This window comes from Haliaeetus leucocephalus, unplaced genomic scaffold, assembly GCF_000737465.1.
Source record: "Haliaeetus leucocephalus isolate CR32 unplaced genomic scaffold, Haliaeetus_leucocephalus-4.0 Scaffold362, whole genome shotgun sequence".
In the NCBI taxonomy this organism is placed as follows: Eukaryota; Metazoa; Chordata; class Aves; order Accipitriformes; family Accipitridae; genus Haliaeetus; species Haliaeetus leucocephalus.
The window spans coordinates 7,814,697-7,833,457 of NW_010972798.1; the positions used below are offsets into that span (position 1 = coordinate 7,814,697).

The 18,761-nt window shown below is 43.8% G+C and overlaps 1 protein-coding gene across 1 annotated transcript; it reads left to right on the plus strand.

The window, feature by feature from the left end:
* On the plus strand, positions 1-18,729 carry IQCG (IQ motif containing G). Its single transcript, XM_010573109.1, has 9 exons — positions 1-126; positions 3,565-3,809; positions 4,983-5,111; positions 7,144-7,225; positions 14,113-14,274; positions 14,939-15,013; positions 16,635-16,766; positions 17,981-18,082; positions 18,586-18,729. The coding sequence occupies exons 1-9, from the start codon at positions 1-3 to the stop codon at positions 18,727-18,729; spliced, it is 1,197 nt and encodes a 398-aa protein (XP_010571411.1).
* Positions 18,730-18,761: the final 32 nt, after the last annotated feature.

An 18,761-nucleotide genomic window follows, 5' to 3' on the forward strand; every position in this document is an offset into this window, starting at 1 on the left:
ATGGAAAAATTCACTCATCTGGAAGCTCTGCTGTTTACTGCTGTGCTGGAGAATTGTGTCGATCAGCTCTCAATTCTCGGATATATCATGCCGGTTTCATATGAGGGCAAGACAGACATCAGCCATGTATGTGCCTTTATCCTTGCTCTTCAAAGAAATCTCTCTTGGTTTTCTTCTTGTCTTGGTTTTATGTCTTCTAGTAGCATTTTTTAAAAATCAATTCAGATATTTTTTCTGCAAAGTGCTCCACGACCCTTGGGTGAAAAAACACAATAAAAATGCATGGATGATCAAGTTTAATATTTATACTGCAGCATCACTGAAAAGCCTTTGTCAAGTCTTTGTGCAAAGAACCCTACTGACCCAAGGTGAGGTTCCCGGGCTTATAATTTTAAAATTGTGGTGTTTAGATGACAAGCAAGGGATTAGGGAAAAGGAAACAAACATGTCTAGGTTCTTATACAGATATGCAGTTATTTTAAAAATGCAGAAGAATAGGACATTCGAAAACACTCAAACACAGGGTATTCCTGTCCCTCTTTAAGTCCATGCTAAGGTTCCTTTAGTCCCCACAGACAATGAATTAAGAAAGATTCCACTTCAAAATATATTAGTAACTACCCATTATCAATGACCATTATTAATTAGTTGATTTCTAATAAGCATCATAACTAAGAGCGTTTGGGAAGAGATATCAAGAACGGAGAAGAAGTCCTAATGCTCAGGCAGAGGTTTGTTCCTGTGGAGGAAGGTGTGATATTTCTGGTAGCTGACAGACATACGAAAATTTACCCTGAGGTGTAAATGGTTCTGAGTTCTGTTGTCATATATTTTAAATGACATAGCAGGCTGTTTCCAGTTTAAGCAGGTTTGAAACTCTTTTTAAAGAAGAACTTAAAAAAGAAAAAAGTGTGTGACCAGGATGAAAATAAAAACCGGGATCCAAGTTTTCAGATCTAATGCTGTTCACTCTGTCTAATGTACCACTTAAGAAAGCAACAGGAAGGTAAATCAATATGTTGTTTTCTACATGTTTCCTTTCCATACTACCTTCTTTTAAAAAAACATCCGTTGCAAAGCAGCAGAAGCTAGTATTAATTTCAGGGCGTGAACGGTGCTTAGACTGTGCAATAGAGGGCACTCCTCCCCTTAAAAGAGTTCTGTGAGCCAGCCTCGCCTGTTTCCAGAGGATGCTTCTCCTTCACAGAGCTGGGTGGGAAACCTCTTATGTGCCAGCAGCAAAAACACAGAGAAAAAAACATATCTCTAGGACAGTAGGAGTTGTTCTTCAGACACACAGACTCAGGTTGGTAGACCTACTAAAGGTGCACAAATTAAAGGGAAAACACCTTAGCTTTTCTCTTCAATCACAGATGCTCATTTTTACCAAGTCACTTCTTAAACCACAATTTTCTCACAGACTATAAACCCTACTTGTGTTCTTAAAGATGCCAAAACAAATCGAGAAGGAGAGAATTTAGAACCAAGAAAATGGCTTAGGGAAGCTACTTGCTAACTTTGGTGCTCTGTAATTTGCTACTCCTCCCCGTTTCTCAGTTTACATTTGGCTGTTATTGTATTTGTAGAAGACCTGTATTTGCAAAGCACTCTGGAGCTCTGTCAGTCAAACAAATCAATGACATTTTCAAAGACTGACATCTAAATTTCAGTTGATGACATTTTTGAGAGGATTAATCACAGTGTTGGCCAGCACCTCATTGATTTTCCAAATCGGGGACTCTTGTACATTGCATCATGCAGTGCATCCCCCAGAGGAAGGCAGCCTTTCTATTTGATGAATTTTCGGCAAAAGATAAACAGCTAGGAGACTACACAGATGGTAACACATGCAGTTTACAAACTCCTTGCTCTTACATAGTTATTTGGTAATTATTAGTGTGTAAGTCCCTACTGTTTACAGACAATCCAGTTATAGCCTGTCTTGAACTTTCCCCAGACATTAAAAAACATCTATTAGAACATTCATAAAATCTACATGATATTAAAGCAGTTCGTTTGCCAAAATTAGTTCTTTCTGAAGTATAGCCATCACCAGCAAACTATTTAAACCCTTTTTTTTCTAATTAACTATGTAATTTTCATTGGTCTGTGTATACTTTGCATGTGATTCATTTAATGTAAATTTAACTGTCCAAAAATTAAGCAAGTAGTCACCTGAACTGCTTCTGTAGTCAGCGGTGAGTCAGGCACTGCCAGAGGCTGATTCATACCATCCAGAGATGTCCAAGACACTCAGAACGAAGCAGCCCCTTGCAGTGCCCTGCACACTGCCCTTGTGGACGATGGCAGCATCACAGACCACTAATGGAGCTTTGCTTGACAAGTAACTTCTTGGAAGTACAACTGGCATACACAGTTGCTGCCCTGACCGCTTGGTTTTTACTCTGCCCTCTGTGCTGTGTTGGCACAAATGTGTGTGTGGTTGTGGAGGGATCTGAACTGAGAACTGGTGCTGCTAAAAATAAACATTTTTTTTTCCTTTTTGCTGGAAAATATTTCAGCTCAGTGACTTCTCTAATCCATTTCCCCAACCAGCCAGGGTGGGGAGTAGGCAGCTACAGACTAGGATGGGGCTGGCAGTGACTGCGTTAGCTGGCTTCAGCTGTACGGCTATTATGTGTTCAGTCATAGAGATGCTAGTAGGCTGGCAAGAAAATTTTCTCTTTTCATGTCCCAGTGTATACACCTGCATTCTTACCCATAGCACATAAAGCAGAGAAATTCCTAGAAGCAAGGCCTCAGCTGATTTTGTAGTGTGCTTTTGCTTTTCTGGGGATTTTTCTTTTTTAATAAAATTGTACACAGCCACAAGATACCTTTCCATGTAGAAGAGAGCTGCCAATATTTTTAATTTCTTCTTTGAATTGATGTTATACTTCCTCCATTGTCACTCTCTCAAAAAAACCAGCTAAGCAGATAGCTGATGTCTATTACTTTTATTTCCACACATCTCAGCTCTTGTAATATTGTAGGGAAAGGTTGTGGTGACAGGCAGTGGGAAATGGCTATGATGGAGAGAAGACGGAGGGGAAACAGGCTAATAGTCTTCCAGTACATAAAAGCTGCTGCAAAGAAGGATGGAATGATTTGTTCTCCGTGTGTATGGAGACTAGGACAAGAAGCCAGGGGCTCAACTGCAGCTGAGGAGAAAAAAAACCTTCTTATGGTAAAGATCGTTGTGATGTGTTGGCATTGGCAGGAGGGTGCATAGTCTCCATTGCTGGAGGTCATTAAGAACATGTCAGGAATGGCACAGACTGAACCATCATCTCTTGGGGCAGATGAATTCACCTTTTGAGGCCTTTTCTACTTCTGTCACTTTAGGACTTTTGATCCCATGAACTTTAGTAAGCCTACATTGTAGATAACCAAGATAAGTGTTTCTACTCTTCTACTCTTTGCAGAATGTAACATACACTCCCAACTACTCTTAGTATAGCTTAATTCTAGTTTATTATTAATTTTCCTTCCTTTCACATAATGTTGCAGAGGGTTTATTTCTACTGCCTAATGTGCAAGCATGTCTCTCTTACTCCCTTTTAGACTGGCATCCAGGAAATGACAGAAATCATAGAGACCCAGAAGGAGCTGGACATTAACTACCAAAAGCTTATGTCAGCAAGGCAAGGGAGTGGGGAAACAGTTACCTCCATGTTTCTGCAAAGCATCAAACACAAGCAGCAGCTGGGGAAAACTGAAGATCTAAAAAGTACCCATCATCTTTCCAACAGGGCCATGAAACACAGTGCTCTGTCTGTAGAGGACCTCAGGAAAATTCAGGCTGACAGGTGAGTGAAGCACAAATATGATGGCTATGGGGATGCTCAGAGCTGTAAAGTTCTCAGTCTATCTCCTGAAAGCAAAAATACAGGCTTCCCACTCTCCCACTGTTGGTGTACCTCACTCTTGGTCTGGAAACAATATCTCTAAGGAGCACAGTGGGGTCTAGCTTCATAGGCCATTTAATTCTGGCCTTTGCTTGCCTCTGGATGCCAAGTAATGACAATCAGTTTATTTTGAATGGAGTTGCGAAATGTTACTCAGTTGATAATGGTTGCTAGGGTGGAATTCATGCCAAGATCTAGCCAGTGCTGATGTTCTGGTATTTGGAGTCAGCTTCCCCTAACAGATACATACAGGCAAAGCAGGATCTGAGCATTGCCTCATGAACTCAGTTATTCTGCAGGGCACGCAAAGCCTCTATGGCAGCTACAGCCATTCTCCTTTACAGAACAGATAATGTGTATAAAGACCAAAGAGTTCCTTTCTTTTTTAAAATAAATTTTATTCCTGCACCTAATCAAGTAACTTGATCTGCAGAGATACTAACATCCTTCAGTTTAAGAGACAGATTGGGGAACTGAGCATTCAGTACGCATTTTTCTGCATCCTGGTTTCTGTCCTTTAGTGTTATTTCAACAAAGGGCTTAAAGATCCTAACACAAATGAGGAAAATGCAGCTAAAATATAAATACCATATGTACCATGAAATTCAATAAACTGGGCAAGCCCATGTATTTGTTAAGATCCGCTCAGAGCTGTACTGGGATATTTTGGCACCCAGATATCCCTCCATAGACAGACTTGTCTGCATCCTCCTGTCTCATTGTCCAAGATCTACCTAGCTGTCATCACTACTGCAGGCCAGCAGCCTTCTTCCTGATGGCAGCACAGCCTGGCACAGCATGGATATGTTTGTGCCTCTTTGCTGTTTCCTAGAGTAGCATTCAGGGCAGCATTTTTAAATTATAAACTTCAACCAACTCCTAATATAGAGTTCCCCAGATGTACGAGAAGCAGGTACCATGGGAGAAGCACTCCTGGGTTTGATAGACGTAGGAACAGAAATGAGATCTTATAGTTCCTTACCTTTTTAGCTGTAAACAATACTGAATAAAGGTGCCAGACACTGTAGTACCAGCACCTGTAAATTACTGTTGTGTTCCTTTTCTTCCTGGCAGGCAGTATGCAAGTGATGTAATTACAGTCACTATGAGAAAGATGCAGGAATTGGGAACATTTAATAGCCTAACAGAAGCTAATGAGAGAGAGAAGGCAAAAAAGAGCAAGTTTCATGACTTCCTCATCAGGTCAGTGTTGTGTTCAGTACTTTCCTGCTTAACTGCTCAAAGATGAAGTCCATTCCCCCTCAGTACATGCTAAAAAGGAAAATATAAAAACTCCTAAGATACAGAAAGGATTCTGCTTTTTCAACTTGAATTATTCTCTCCGCTTTACAAATTGCAAATTCCCTTTCAGAAAGAAATAACTGATGGTTCTGATACTGATCTGAGCTAGGAATTGCCTGAGCTTTCACCACAGTGGACACCAGTGTCTGCATTAATGCAAATGCTGCTCCATATCAATGAAAACATAATGTGATGTAGGAACTCCCTGATCTTTAACTCCTTGTCCCCAGTGAAAGCCAGAGCAGCAGAGAATCTGTTCAAATCAGGGCCAGCAACATATGGTCTTTAGGTTATGTGATGCCCAGGAGGATCTGCTCTGACCCATATGCTAATATGCTCCCTTTTCCCAGGAGCAGCAAGGGGCTAGCACAGATGGTGACAGAGGCAGTTGTCTTATTTAAGGCTAATCCACCAGCCACTGCATTATAGATCCTCTTCTGTCTCAAATCTGATAGGGTACGGATTTGTTATAATCTCAACTCAAACTGGTGATTCCTTAGCTTAAACTTCTGTGCACTAGAGGTTTGGAGTTTTTTTTAGCACGGGAAGCTCTGGTTCAATCCGCAGCCTATCAGAGAGAATAGCAGTCATCAGAGAAGTATTTGACCATATTAAAGCTACTTTGTTTTGTGTAGCAGCTCAGGCCCATCATTTAGAGTAGACAGCAAAGCTGCTGTAGGTCATGATTTGTCATGAGTCCAACCTACTGGAACAACCCCAGTGGTGGCTCCGTGGTCTGCCTCCAGTGCAAGTCCCCAGCTTCCAGTGAAATGTGTGATTCGAAGCATGAAACCTGTTTATCCATGGAAGGGACAGAAAGCAAAATGAAAGCAGCAATTGCTTGTGGAATAACTATGCAATACTGGAAAGTGGAAAGGAGCAGACAAATTATAATCAGAAAGGACATAATCTTTTTTTTTTCCATTCTATCAATCATATCTAGCCACTATGTTGTCTGTTCTACTATACATTATTTTCATGGAATGAACTTGGTCTGTCTTTCAATATAATATATACTTGTCTGGGTTTGTATCAATATCCTAGTCTGAAAGCAGTCTGCAGTAAAACTGGAACTCCTTATCAGGAGCTTTTGTTTATCACAGTCACCCAGCTAAGGACTCTGAAAATTAAATGCATGTTTGATTGTAAGGTTGGGATAGGAAATGAAGTCTCAGGTACCAACTCTAGTATTTACTGGCTTTAAATCAAATCATAAGCATAAAAGCTTAGAAAAGCACTCAGAGTGAAATAAGATAATAATAAGACCTAGAACATTACTGCATCTGTTTTGTTTTAAACAGGTAAACAGCTCTGTAGCTTTTGGCCTTCACTCATACCCCTTCATGGATCTCAGAATCTGAGGCAGGTTTTTTTGAAAGATTTTAAGTCCAATATGAAAAAAATATATTCCATACATATAATGAAACTTACACAATTTGGCACTCTCTGCTGATTAGGCATGCTTCTGCACAGAAACAAGGAGATTTTTGCCTGAAATGCAGAAACTGGCACTCAGTGATAGCCTTCTTCCCTCTCTGCTATAGGAATCACATCATCCTTTTTCGTTCATTCTCACTTTCATTCCCATTCTCTTTGCTTAGTGTATGCACCTCTTCTTTTGGGATTAATTTACCAAGTCACTAGCTTTGGCAAGGAGTCTCTTCCTGACTTGCAAATGTGCTGCCTCCCTTGAGGCTCAGAGTGAAGTGCTACTCAGCCCCAGGAAGGGGCTTGTCTTCTGCTGTTCTGCACAAGCAGGCCAAGATTTTGTTTGCACTTTTAGTTCAGTTGTTACAGACTCGTTGAGTGAGCAGGGTAAGCGGGGCAGTGCTCAGTTAGCACTGTATCAGGAGACAGGAAGTTCTCCTTTAGGTAAACAGCTCTTGTCTTTTTTGGTATATTCAGGTGATTGTATTTTCCCATTTTTCTTCAGGGAGGAGGAAGGAAAGAAGGAGATAAAGTCACTTGAGAAACAGCTGCAAGATGTCAAGAAAGAAACAGAAATAGAACTTCAGGTGAGATCACTTAACACTGGGCATCATGCCAGCAGGGAAACTCGTTAGCAAGCTCACCTCTGCTGCCCAGGAACTAGCACTCAGATGAGAGGATGTGTGGCATATATAATGATCCATCATTTAGGAATATAGAAGCAGAATAATTGCAATAAAGATTTGTATTCTGAATAAGCCTGCTAATGACTTTAGGAGCAGTGTCCAATGGTTTTCAAATGGGAGCTCAAAATGCTTATAATCATGAGACTATGATCAAATTAGAGTACCCCCAAAACACTGCTGGGAGTGGCAAAGCACAGACATCTGCGATCAGTAAGAAAGAGGTTATCAGCAGATACCAGTATTTAAGGTTCTGTCTTACTTGTGCAGACGTGACACCTGGCACAGAAGAAAGTGTGATGATGAGGGAGTGAGAAAGATAGACACCTGGCATAGGGGCATGTCATTTTTCTACCAACAATTTTGTGTGGGGAAAATGTCATTATTTTAATCTATTTTTCTAGGCTTCCAGATATTAGAAAATCCCAAACATGGGAGTCCTACACAAGGGCAGATCAATGTTACTGCACATACGGTGTCAACTTGATCTTTCTGGAAAGCTTCAGGCCTTCTGTCTGCAGCACGCAAATGGTGTGTGCATACACAGTAAATATGGGGCATTCTGGAAATGTCAGACTTGCTACACAAGTGCAGATCAATTGAGTGGCATATCGTTGGTCACTTTGATGTTCAGCAGACAGCTCAGACTTGATGCTCATGCATGCTTTAGAGCAAAAGCACACGCAGTTCTGTGCAGAAACATGGAAAGGTAGCCTAGCCCTGCTGAGGCAGGAGAGAGTGTGTGATAGAAAACAAGCGAAAGGCAGGCAGGTTCAGAGCTATACAAGGACTGGAAGAAGGAACAAGAATCTGATGCTTGGTTCAGTACTGAGCAAGAGGACAGCAAGTGCATCTGAGGAAAGAATTGGTATCACTGAATTTTGTCTTTGGACAAAAGTGTGGGCAGTAATCAAGCCACAGTATAGTTGGCTACAGAGAGGAATTTTAAGCCACTGACATGCTGGTGAAGTACAGTTTATAGAACACGAAAGTTTTGTGTTGGCAGCCTGGATGCACGTGCAGTGGAAAGTTTAATTGTAAATACAGGACGGTTGTAAGAACATGAAGAATCTATTGGCACTGGTAGTGTATGCAGCTATCTATAACTGACAAAACACCAGAAATCCAGGGGAGATATTGGAACAGCAGAGAAGAAAGCAGGAATGTACAAGACGAAAAAATTAATTTAGGTCAGTACTCATCTACTACTGGAGATGCTGGAAATGCATAACATACACTGGGAAGTGTAGCAAGGTGAAAAGTACACTGGAAAAAAACTGTGGACATAACAGAGAGGAGAAAGAAGAGGAGTCACTGAAGGAAATGGAAAGTTAGCAAGTTAGGAGACAAACCAAGGAAGAACAGTTGTGGGAACTAAAAGAGGAATGCAGGATAACCTTTTTTCCTACAGATTTGAACAGAACATCTAAATGATGTAGAGGTCAGAGCCAGGACTGAAAAGGGGAGCTGTATACCTCAATATATACTTACTTACTGCCACTGGTAATGGTATGGGAGCCTATTTCCAGGCCCTATGGGACAAGCCAAAAGTCCCTTGACATCTGTGTGGCAGTTAAACAAAATAAGCTGGATAGTTTGTCAGGCTCAGAGACTCTATGTCGTCCATTTGCTTCTCCACATTGTCCCTTCTCAGTCAGATTCTGAGGGCTCCTGGGAAGCTCCTGTTCTCCCACTCCCCAAGCTAGTGAATATGATGAGGTAGTTCTCCTTCTGTGTACTGCTCCTCAAACCTCACAGTGTCCGTGCACACAATATACGTATCCAGTTCTGGTTTAATGCCTTCCCAGAGACTGGTGTATAGAGGGCTGTAATGATCCCGTCTCGCACTAGCAGCAATGTCCTGGCACTCTGCTGTCAGGCTGGGCACTTCTCTGTGTCCTGCCCTGTACCTCTCCTACCTCTTGCAGTCATAAGAAGGTGTGTAGCTCCTGTGCTCAGAGGGTGCTCTTTGTGTTCTTTCAGTACCTTCTGCTAATTCAGTTCCTGCTTTTTGCCTCATCAGGTGGGATCTGCACTCCTCTGGGATTTTGTTTTTATATTTCCAGCTTAAAAGTCCTTTTCTGGGCTTCCTTATAGTTTCAGCTTTGATAACAAATCAAAGACAAGACTACTTTCAAGTACTGCTTTCCTCCTGTGCCAAAAATAATGGTGTCTCACTGTGTCTCCCAAGGGAGAATAATTTCTATTTGCTTCATATGGGATTTTCCCATAGGCAGTTTTACAGACACTTGCATGATTTGTCACCTTGCCAACTAATTAAAAACAAAAATACAGCTTGCTGATTTTGGAGTACTTTGAACAATAATAATGCAGAGACCTGTAGACAAAAGCCTACATGGTTGTCTCCGGTCTAGTGGATGAGAAAACAAAAGCGAGCAAATCTAACCATGGAACCAGAAAAACATGGTCTTTGCTTCACACATGTTGCCTATATGTATTTTCAGCCTTGCTACCTCTTAATGAGATGCTAATTAATGCTGTATTACCCTGCTTAGCTCATTTTTCTTTCTAATGGAACACAGATCAAATGCTAAATGTTCTTATTTATTTTGTTTTCTTTCCTCTTGGAAAGCACTGATGTCTCTAAAAGAGCTGAAATGATCAGTCTGGTTTTGCTCTCACCCCTCTGTGCAGGAGCATCACCAGTAGCTCTAGTCTGGCTGCAGGAGTTCTGTTTGCTGCTGCAGTGTTCATTTTCTAGCTTGCACAAAAATACTTACTTTCTCCGGTTTCCTGGACAAGTGATAGCAGTCTGTACAGATTTTGAAACAAGTTAATATTGTATAGGATTATATACTTTAACAGAAAAACTTAGGTAGTGTGAACTTTATGTAAAAATTCCTGCATTGCTATTCACCCAAAGACTTTTTATGTCCTGTAGGTTTTGTGGTATACTCATGCCATACATGTGTGCAGGTCATGGTATAATTTTGTAACAAGCAGTAATATTGCAGGCTACCTACCAGACAGAAACCCAAGACGTTGCACCACTGTACCAGTGAAAACAGGTCCGTAACTTTTATTCTACGTGGGCTCTCATAACACACCCAGCTCCACTGTATCAGTGCACCACTTGGTAGCGCTTTTAGTAGTGCAAGTAAAATGTGTCATGTTTCTTCCCTTATCCTCTCCCAGGCGAACAAATGCATCAATGAAGTGTTCTGGGGGAATGTTTCAAACATATATACGCACCCCTGGGTGCATGTTTCTACTGGAGAAATGCACCAGGTGATTACAGTAGAAAGCACAAGGTTCGTGATGGTCCTGAGCTCCTGGGTGACTTCATTCCACTGCTGGCAGAGCCCCAAAGCAGCTCAGCAGGACCCAGAGCTGGTGCACTAGATCCAAACCTGGCTCCAGAGGGAGAGGACTTTCAACAAGAGTGCTGCTGCCAACAGGTCTGCTCCCTCTGCCAGCAAACTGCCCCTCACACAGCTCACTCCCGCAGTTGTTGGGATTGGAGGTGAGCTAGCGGAGGGCTGCAGAAGCCGTTATGTCGAAGCTGGGTGACCTTCCAGGCCTGCTCTCCTTTCGGCTGAGGCATTTCTCGGGGGCGTGCAACATGGAGATGTTCTGGCAGCTGGGACAGAGATGCGGGCTACAGCCTTATTGAAGTGTCTGTAGGGCTGCACTTTGTGGTTTCAGGGGAAGCAAGTCCAGGCTGCAGCAGGTGTGTAGATCTAAGCATATCTTCAGGCTTTGCAAGCTGAGATAGCGCAGCTGCCAGTGGAAAGACTCGAGCTCATATGCACCCGGTGTGGAAGCAAGGAGGCAGGCAGCAGGGTGCTCTGCCGGCATGCTTGCTGCCTGCACGTAGCACAGCACCCGTTCCCCAGCCCCCTCCAAGTGCCTGCCAAATGGCGGGTGCTGGGTGTGCTGCTGGCGGCAGGGGGTTTATCCGACTGCTGGAGGAATTCCTCAGACTGTTTACTCCTGTTTGCTATTTTTGTAACCAGCTATATTTTAAGTGATTGTAAATACTAATTGCTGTGGAAGAGCTGAGATATCTAGATGGCACTGGCAAGAGAGAGAAATCAAAGTAAATGAAAACACAGGACTGCGCATACCCTCTCCAGCTAAGCGCAGTTGCTTTTGCATCCAAACAGCATCTGTGGGGCAGACTCCTATGGCACCAGCTAACAGCAGCAGACAGGCCTCTGAGCTGATGTCTGCGAGCTGAGAGATCAGAGAAAATCAGCTTGTTTACCTGCTTGCGAAGCAGTCTGGCTCTTGACAGCTATTTCCTGGGTTTTGATCTTGGTCTCTGCCAGTTTTGTGATAGTTTTGGACACATGAGGTATGATTTTGCATCTTTGGTTTGGCAGATTCAACGCTGAAGTCATCCCAAATAAGCAGCCCAGAGGTTTACTGCATTAACTATGAAAGCGGTCCGTGTCCTGGCTGGGACCTTCGCTATGATAAACCAGAATGAACAAATATTAACTCATTTTCCCAGTGCCTGTCCCTGAAGTTCAGGGAACAGCATACTCTACAGATGGTACCCACAGCTTGTGGGCATTTAGTGCTGCATTTACTACCTGCAACCTAATACCAAATGCACCCCAGTTCTGCAGCACCAGGTCCATCAGGTGGGCTGCAGTACCAGCCCACATGCCTGCAGCTGACTTTCCCTCTCCAAGCAAATGCATTGCTGTAAACCACCAGTGGGGTTTTGCATTTCACTTCCCGTCTGCTTTGGATTGTGTAACCAAGCCCCCAGACTCCCCACCTCTAACAACGATGTTTTACAACACCACAGACCAAATCCAAACCACAAACATGCCATACAACAAAAAGCAAACAGAGCAGATGGACCCCCATCCCAGCTGAGGCCTGGGGCGCTGGAATCAAAAGCACTTTTTCCTCTGCTTTACTAAAATATGAAAAAGAAAATAACCTGGTAAAGTGCTCATGCTCTGCCCCACCTGTCTAATACCCGAGTACTTTGTAACCTAGGCTGAACCCTTCTTTTCTGACCTGTTTGCACATCCTTAGCAGATAGCAGTAACACACTGACATCAGCAGCACTTGGCTTTGCTGAGCCTCAGCACCACAAAAAAATCGGTGTTTTTCATTAGCATCTCCCCAGTCTCTCTGCCAGCCCCTCAATTTAGACACGATTCCACCATGACACAGGAAGACAATCTCAAAATAAAGCAGTACGGTTACCTCCCATGTCTACTGACCAGGAACACAACCCCTCCCAATGCCCACCAAAATTTCATACCAGGGAAAATAAAGGCCATTACCAGAAACCTTAATAGTGTACAAATAGGTCATGTCTGTAGCTGTCTGCAGTCATATGATGATATGGCTGTTAAGTAGTATCTGATGTTTGAAACCTTCAAAAAAATGTGAACACATGACTTTTAAATGCACAAAGCAGCATCAGCCAAGGCCCCTAATTGTCCTGAGCCTTATAAATATACTTTGCTCTTCCTAACTATGTCCGACAAGGGGTGCAGAGGGAAGGATTTTCCTTTTAACTGTTCCAAACTCTTCTTATAAGGAAAACTTTTCGAAATGAGTCACACTGCAGAGGCTTTTAAACACAGCGCTATTGAGCTGGCTTCTTCCTGTGGCATTTTTCCATGTTTACACAGCCAAGGAATGTGAGGGTGCTTCAGAGACTAGATATGTGGGCTTCAAAACATTTAAATGCCAGCACTTTGGTATTTAATCTTCAGCTGCAAGGTTTGGCTGATGAATGTCAAACCCATCATAGCGTGGCAGGAAAGCAAAGAGAAAGGCTGTAATGGAGCAATTTGGCGCCAAACCAGACATTAATTGATCTTGCATAATTGCATAGGAGACTTTGATGACCTTTTTAACTCTTAATACAAAAGTCTAGAGGTTTTCATTTTACAGACGGTTCTTCCAAGTTCCAGCCCCAGATTAATGAACTTCTGTTACTTAAATAAATTAATTAAAAAGGAGTAAACAAAACAATAATCCCAAATCAAGCAAATGCACTTTGCTTCCTGAGCATGCTCCAAAAGCCAGACAAATGGGGCATGTTGGCTCAGGATTTTTGCCCATGGGGGAGCTCCTAGGGACAGAATTCCCCCAGGAAAGCTCAGCTCCATTGCAAAGCAAGGCATGAGGAGAGGCTGGGAGCTCACAGCCAGCTTTTCCTTGGCACCTCTTCCTCGCCCTGGGTGTATGCTTTTATAGCAAAGTGGGCACCATCTACCTGGTAAGATTTCAAGAAACTACTGTTTAAACATATGAGCAAGACAAGATTAGATTTTCACCTGTTCCTAAGGTTGTGTTTATACAGTTGCTGCATAACTAGAAAAAAAAATGAATCCAAGGAATAGAATATACTTTAAGAAATCAAACTTTGGCTTACGTGGGACTGAGGCATTATCCTCCTCTTACAGATGCTCACTCACAGACAGCCTAATCCAAGAGGTTAGTAAAGTCTAACTTCAAGCAGTTGAAATTATTTGGCTTCTTTCATGCTTATAATAAGCTTGACTGAATCCATTCTTGGACCAGAGACCAGAAGGCCTGGCTTCTCATCTCATTCTGTTCATCACCCTCTCTAGAGGTAATCACTCCTTGCTGATGGGTTTATTGCCTTCTCTATGGGTTACAAACCAAACTTCCCTTTGAAGTAGAGGTGGAAATGGAGCAACGTTCAGGGAAAGTGTGAAGCCTATAGCCTTGTCTCTTCTGAGTTTATCAAGGAGTGGAGAAATTAAGAAACAGTGAGCTGACCTCAGTCACCAGGCTTGCTTTTGTGCTTCTTCTGTCTCCTCCACTAGAACCGAGATAATATGATTGTTTACCTCAAAGATGAGCTCCAAGAAATGAAGGCCAAAACAGACATGGAGAGCTGCTACATGAAGAAAAGCACAGACCTCCAGGTCCACCAAACCCAGAAGAAGTGCAGCAATGCAGAGAATGTCCTCCACAAGGAAATTCAGGTAAGCCCTTCCCCATGGCCCCTACTGGAAGGCATCTCTGGCTAGTAAGGAAAGAGTCCTCCCTCACTCCCCAGATGCCCTTTCTGTTCTCCATCACAGTCACCAACACAACTTTTTGAAGTGGATCAGGAAACTCATCCAGGTTAGAAATCTTTATCTCTTCCGTTGCTTCTCTATATTGTCCTATATTGTCCTGCAAACAGCAACAGTGCAGATGGCACAGCTGCAGGAGACAGTGGCTGGAGGCAGGGACTGCTTAAACTAATACCATCCTCAGAGAAACAGACCATAACTATGCCCAAAGGGTGTAGTTACAAGGCTACTTAGCAACAGCAGCCCAAGCTCCCAGCATTGCCCACAGCACATTATGCTGATAAAGCTGTTTGTGTGGCCATAAGGTGAACCAGCCCAGAAAACTGTTCTGATTTTGCAAGCTTTTTTTTTTTTTGACTGATCAAGGTCTGATCTAGTTGTCCCTTTTTCATGGATGGTTCAGGAGCAAGAACTGCCTTGGTTCATTTTGTCACTGCGAAAAAAGTCTGTGGGCTGGCTACACAGAGAGCTCCTGCATTCTTGCTCACCAGCTTGGCTTTCTGCAGCACACGTGTGCACACACGTATGCACTAACATTGTTTCTCACATTTTCTGTTTGCGCTGATCACAGAAATTAAGGAGCAAAACTGATGAGGAGATTCGAGTCCACATGGAGATTGAAAATTTCCTCAGGCAACACTATAAGGTATGTGTGACTGTCTGCTAATGCTTAAAATAGCAACTGATAAACATTATATCATCAATCAGTGCCTGAAGAAAAGCAGTTACTGCTCCATCAAATTTACCAGGTTCATGATTGCTGCTGTTTGAATGGCTACTTATCCTCAAGTCTTAATTAACCCAGCTCTCCCAGACTTGGGATTTGCTACATTTGGATACATTTCCTTAAAATTACAGTTCATGCAATGATTGGCATTGTTTATTCAGGTGTTAGGGATTTTTCCTCCCTCAGTTGTATTCAGCTAATTGGATTTATTTAGACCTTCCTTGGCAGTAGCTGGGGCTCCCAGCGACTCAGTGAAGAGTGCTACTGCACAAAGCGAGGGCAACAGTTTCACAGACCCAAGTGTTGCACCATAGGGGGCACTAACAAGGAAATGAAGCCAACTCTCAGCCCAGTTTTGCCTTATCTTGATCTGGGGAAGAATCAGGGTTGGATAATTGCTAACTCACAGTCATGGTACCCATTTTCAGCAGCAACCAACCATGAATGTCCTTGTGCTGTTGATCCAGGGGTTCAGAGCTTTCCTATCATCAACAGCAGTACCCGTTACAGTGAGTTACACTGGAAAGCATCTCATAAACTGTATGACTAGAAGAAAACCTATACTCCTGCAGGGTACCTAACATCACTGCCAGTACAAAATTTAATAGAAGATAATAATTTTTTTTAAATGTAATTTGAGGGCAAAAAAGTGCTGTAACTTGTGAGTAATTAAATAGTGTCCTCTATATCCCAGAGCCTTAGTCTCATCAACACTTCATAGTGAGGGGACTTTCCAAGTACAAGCTGCAGCCTATTTGACCTCTACCAGAAGGCAAAGTATAAGCCTTTCTGTACTGAGACAGCAGCTGGTGGCTTTATAGGGGCTCACAGAGAAGAGGATGACCATGCCCTCCATCTCCCTTGTGTGTCCAGCTGTGATGCCGTAATGAGATTGATGCTTTTCCTCAGATTATTTTTCCATGCAGGCAATCATGGCTGTTGCTATGGAGAAGTTATTTGTGAATGGGAGGAAGTCATCTGGGTGACTGTTTCAGCAACACCTGCCCTCCTATTCACAAGTAAGACAAAGCCAACTTTACAACCTGAAATAGCATGAAGTGCTGTCCCCTGGGACCTTATTCCTGGTGCTCTGAGCTTAATCCAGAAAGCGGATAGGGAGTCAGGCAGACCATAAAAGCTTTCTCACTGACAAATTGTGTTTCTTAAACCCCCTCTCTCTGTATAGACACAAAGAGTGGCTTCTGGTTGTCACTTACTTCACCAGGACTGACTGTGCACAAAACAAGCCCACAGTGCTTCTCCATTCTCCAAGTACCTCTGAAAGCCCAACCTCATCTCTCTTCATCCGCAGTGCAGTGCTGCGGCTTCTGTGATGAACCCCCAGTGAGGGGTCTGCAGGCCACCAGTAATTTATCACTAGTCCTAGGGGTTTGACCCTTTCAAGATGAGAAGGAAACACTGACCATGCAAAATTTACAGGACTCTTACCACCATCCTGACAACAGGCCACATAATAGTAGCAAACCTTTCCCCTGTACACTCTTTGTACCATGCTGAGCACCACTCTATCCCCCTGCAGAAGGTGGAAGAGAAGCTGGAATACTGGGTGGACAAGTATGAAAACGACACAGACGCTAAAGATGAAGAACTGGATGCCCTAAAAGCATCAAAGGCAAACAACTTGGAAATGCTGCAGAGACTTGCCAAGGAGGTAAGCAGCAGCATCTCAATGCTCAGCCATGCAAAACTGCATCCTGGCTTTCTCCTACCCTCATTCAGATAGGCAACCAGGACCATGGGAAAAAAAAGAAATCAGTAATCTTGAGGTGTAGGGTGCAATTATAAGCACTGGTCCTGGGAAGGCAGGGACCAAGTAAATCATCTTCTATTTGCCACCTGTAACATCAAGGGAAGATGATGATGTTTTCCCTACTTTCAAATACCAGCAAGTAATCAAAGAGCTATCGCCAGGCTTTGTGAGAGGCAAAGACACTGTTCTATCCTATCAGTATGCCTCACCTTAGTTTGTTGCCTTAGTCTGAACAAATCTGCTCCTTCTAGCAACAATGGGGTAAGACAGGCTGAGACTGGAAAAGGCAGCTCATCCGTTCCTCCAGACACACATTCACAGCTGCACAGTGCTATTATAAGGGAACTGATTCTGGTTAAAACCATTCCTGCCCCACACTGGTTTCTTGATCACAGCTATGCAGGCACAGGACAGTCTGCAGCACAGGGCAGAGAGGTGTCTAGAAAAAAGGGTGTTTTAAAGCCAGAAGGAATTACCTTATAATCATTCCTTACTGTCATTGGGTCTGAGACGATGGGACTGACTTAGATGTTTCCCTGCCTGTGGGCTCATTTTTCACTCTGTACACTGTCATCTCAGTGTCCCAAGTGTGTTTGTACATCATCTGCTGCCTAGCCTGGGGGAGCTCAGGTCCTTCCTACCACCATCTGTTGCCTGAGACGCCATCAGACAGCCATTTTACACCACACGATCAGAGGGTTAATTACACCCAGGCCGTGAGAGGTTTCACTTTGGCAGCAGCTCTCAGTGCCTTAGGACTGACAGTGGTAATGAGCAACATTTGCCATCTGGATTCAGGAAAGATCAAGTAAAGGAGGTGGGGGAGGAAGGCCACGCTTACACATTACCTTTGGGCTGCCAGGGAGCTCCCCAGTGCACAGGGTGGGGATCCACACCACGACCCACCAGCCAGAGCAGCCCTGGTGGGGCTGTGAAAAGCATGTAGCAAGGATGAGATCAATAAGCAGCCAGAGGAGAAGACTCTGCACCAGGGTCCAGGTGAGCCTTGCCCTGCCGTGGCAAGCTGCTGGGCAGAGTGAGCCTTGAAGGTTGGCCCTGCAGTTTAGGGGATGTGTTGTTCATGCAGCTGTTGCCACCCCTGTGCTATCTTGCAGTGCCAGACATTCGAGGAAACCATCATTAGTGACCGGGCAGAAAAGGAGGCTAAAAGAAGACAACTAGAGCAGGATGCCCTGGAGCTGAAGAGCATCTTGAAGGTAAAGGGGAGCAAAGCTGAGGTGGTGCTGCTCCATCAGCAGCTGGGAGTTAATAATTTGCACCACAGGCTTTGTTCAGGCAGAAAATGGCCTGAGAAAGTTGGCTGGTGTGGGGTGGCACAAGCAGAGGACAGACAAAGCCTGTCCCTTTCTACTGGAGCAGACACAAAGCCAGCAGCTAGCTGCAGGTTTGAGAAGGGAGTGAAAGGGGAGAAGCCAGTCTCCTTACATGATTTGGGGCCATGCCCGTCACACCAGCCCCACTGCGTGGGTGATACAGGGAGGGTCACGGGACAGTTCCCCTGCTCGTCCCCTTGCCACCAGCCAGATGCCCTCAGCCCAGATGTGGATACCTCCAGCATAACCAGCACAGGCCCAGCTGCTGCTGTGTGGGCCAGGGGTTCCCTCCTGCGGCTGGGGAGCATGCAACAGACCCTCAGGCCGTTGAGCTGTACCAGGTACCCCAGCAAGTGATTCTTCTAAGACCTCTCTCTCACTTCCAGCTGCAGGCCTGGTGGAGAGGTACAATGGTCCGCAGAAACCTTGGCCCCTACCAGACCCTCAGGAAGATTTGGGAGAAACAGCTATCAAAGCAGAAAGAAAAAGGGAAAAAGGAAAAATCTGGAGCAAAGAAAAAGACACGATAAGTAAAGAAAGCAGCTGCAGACATGCTCCAGGG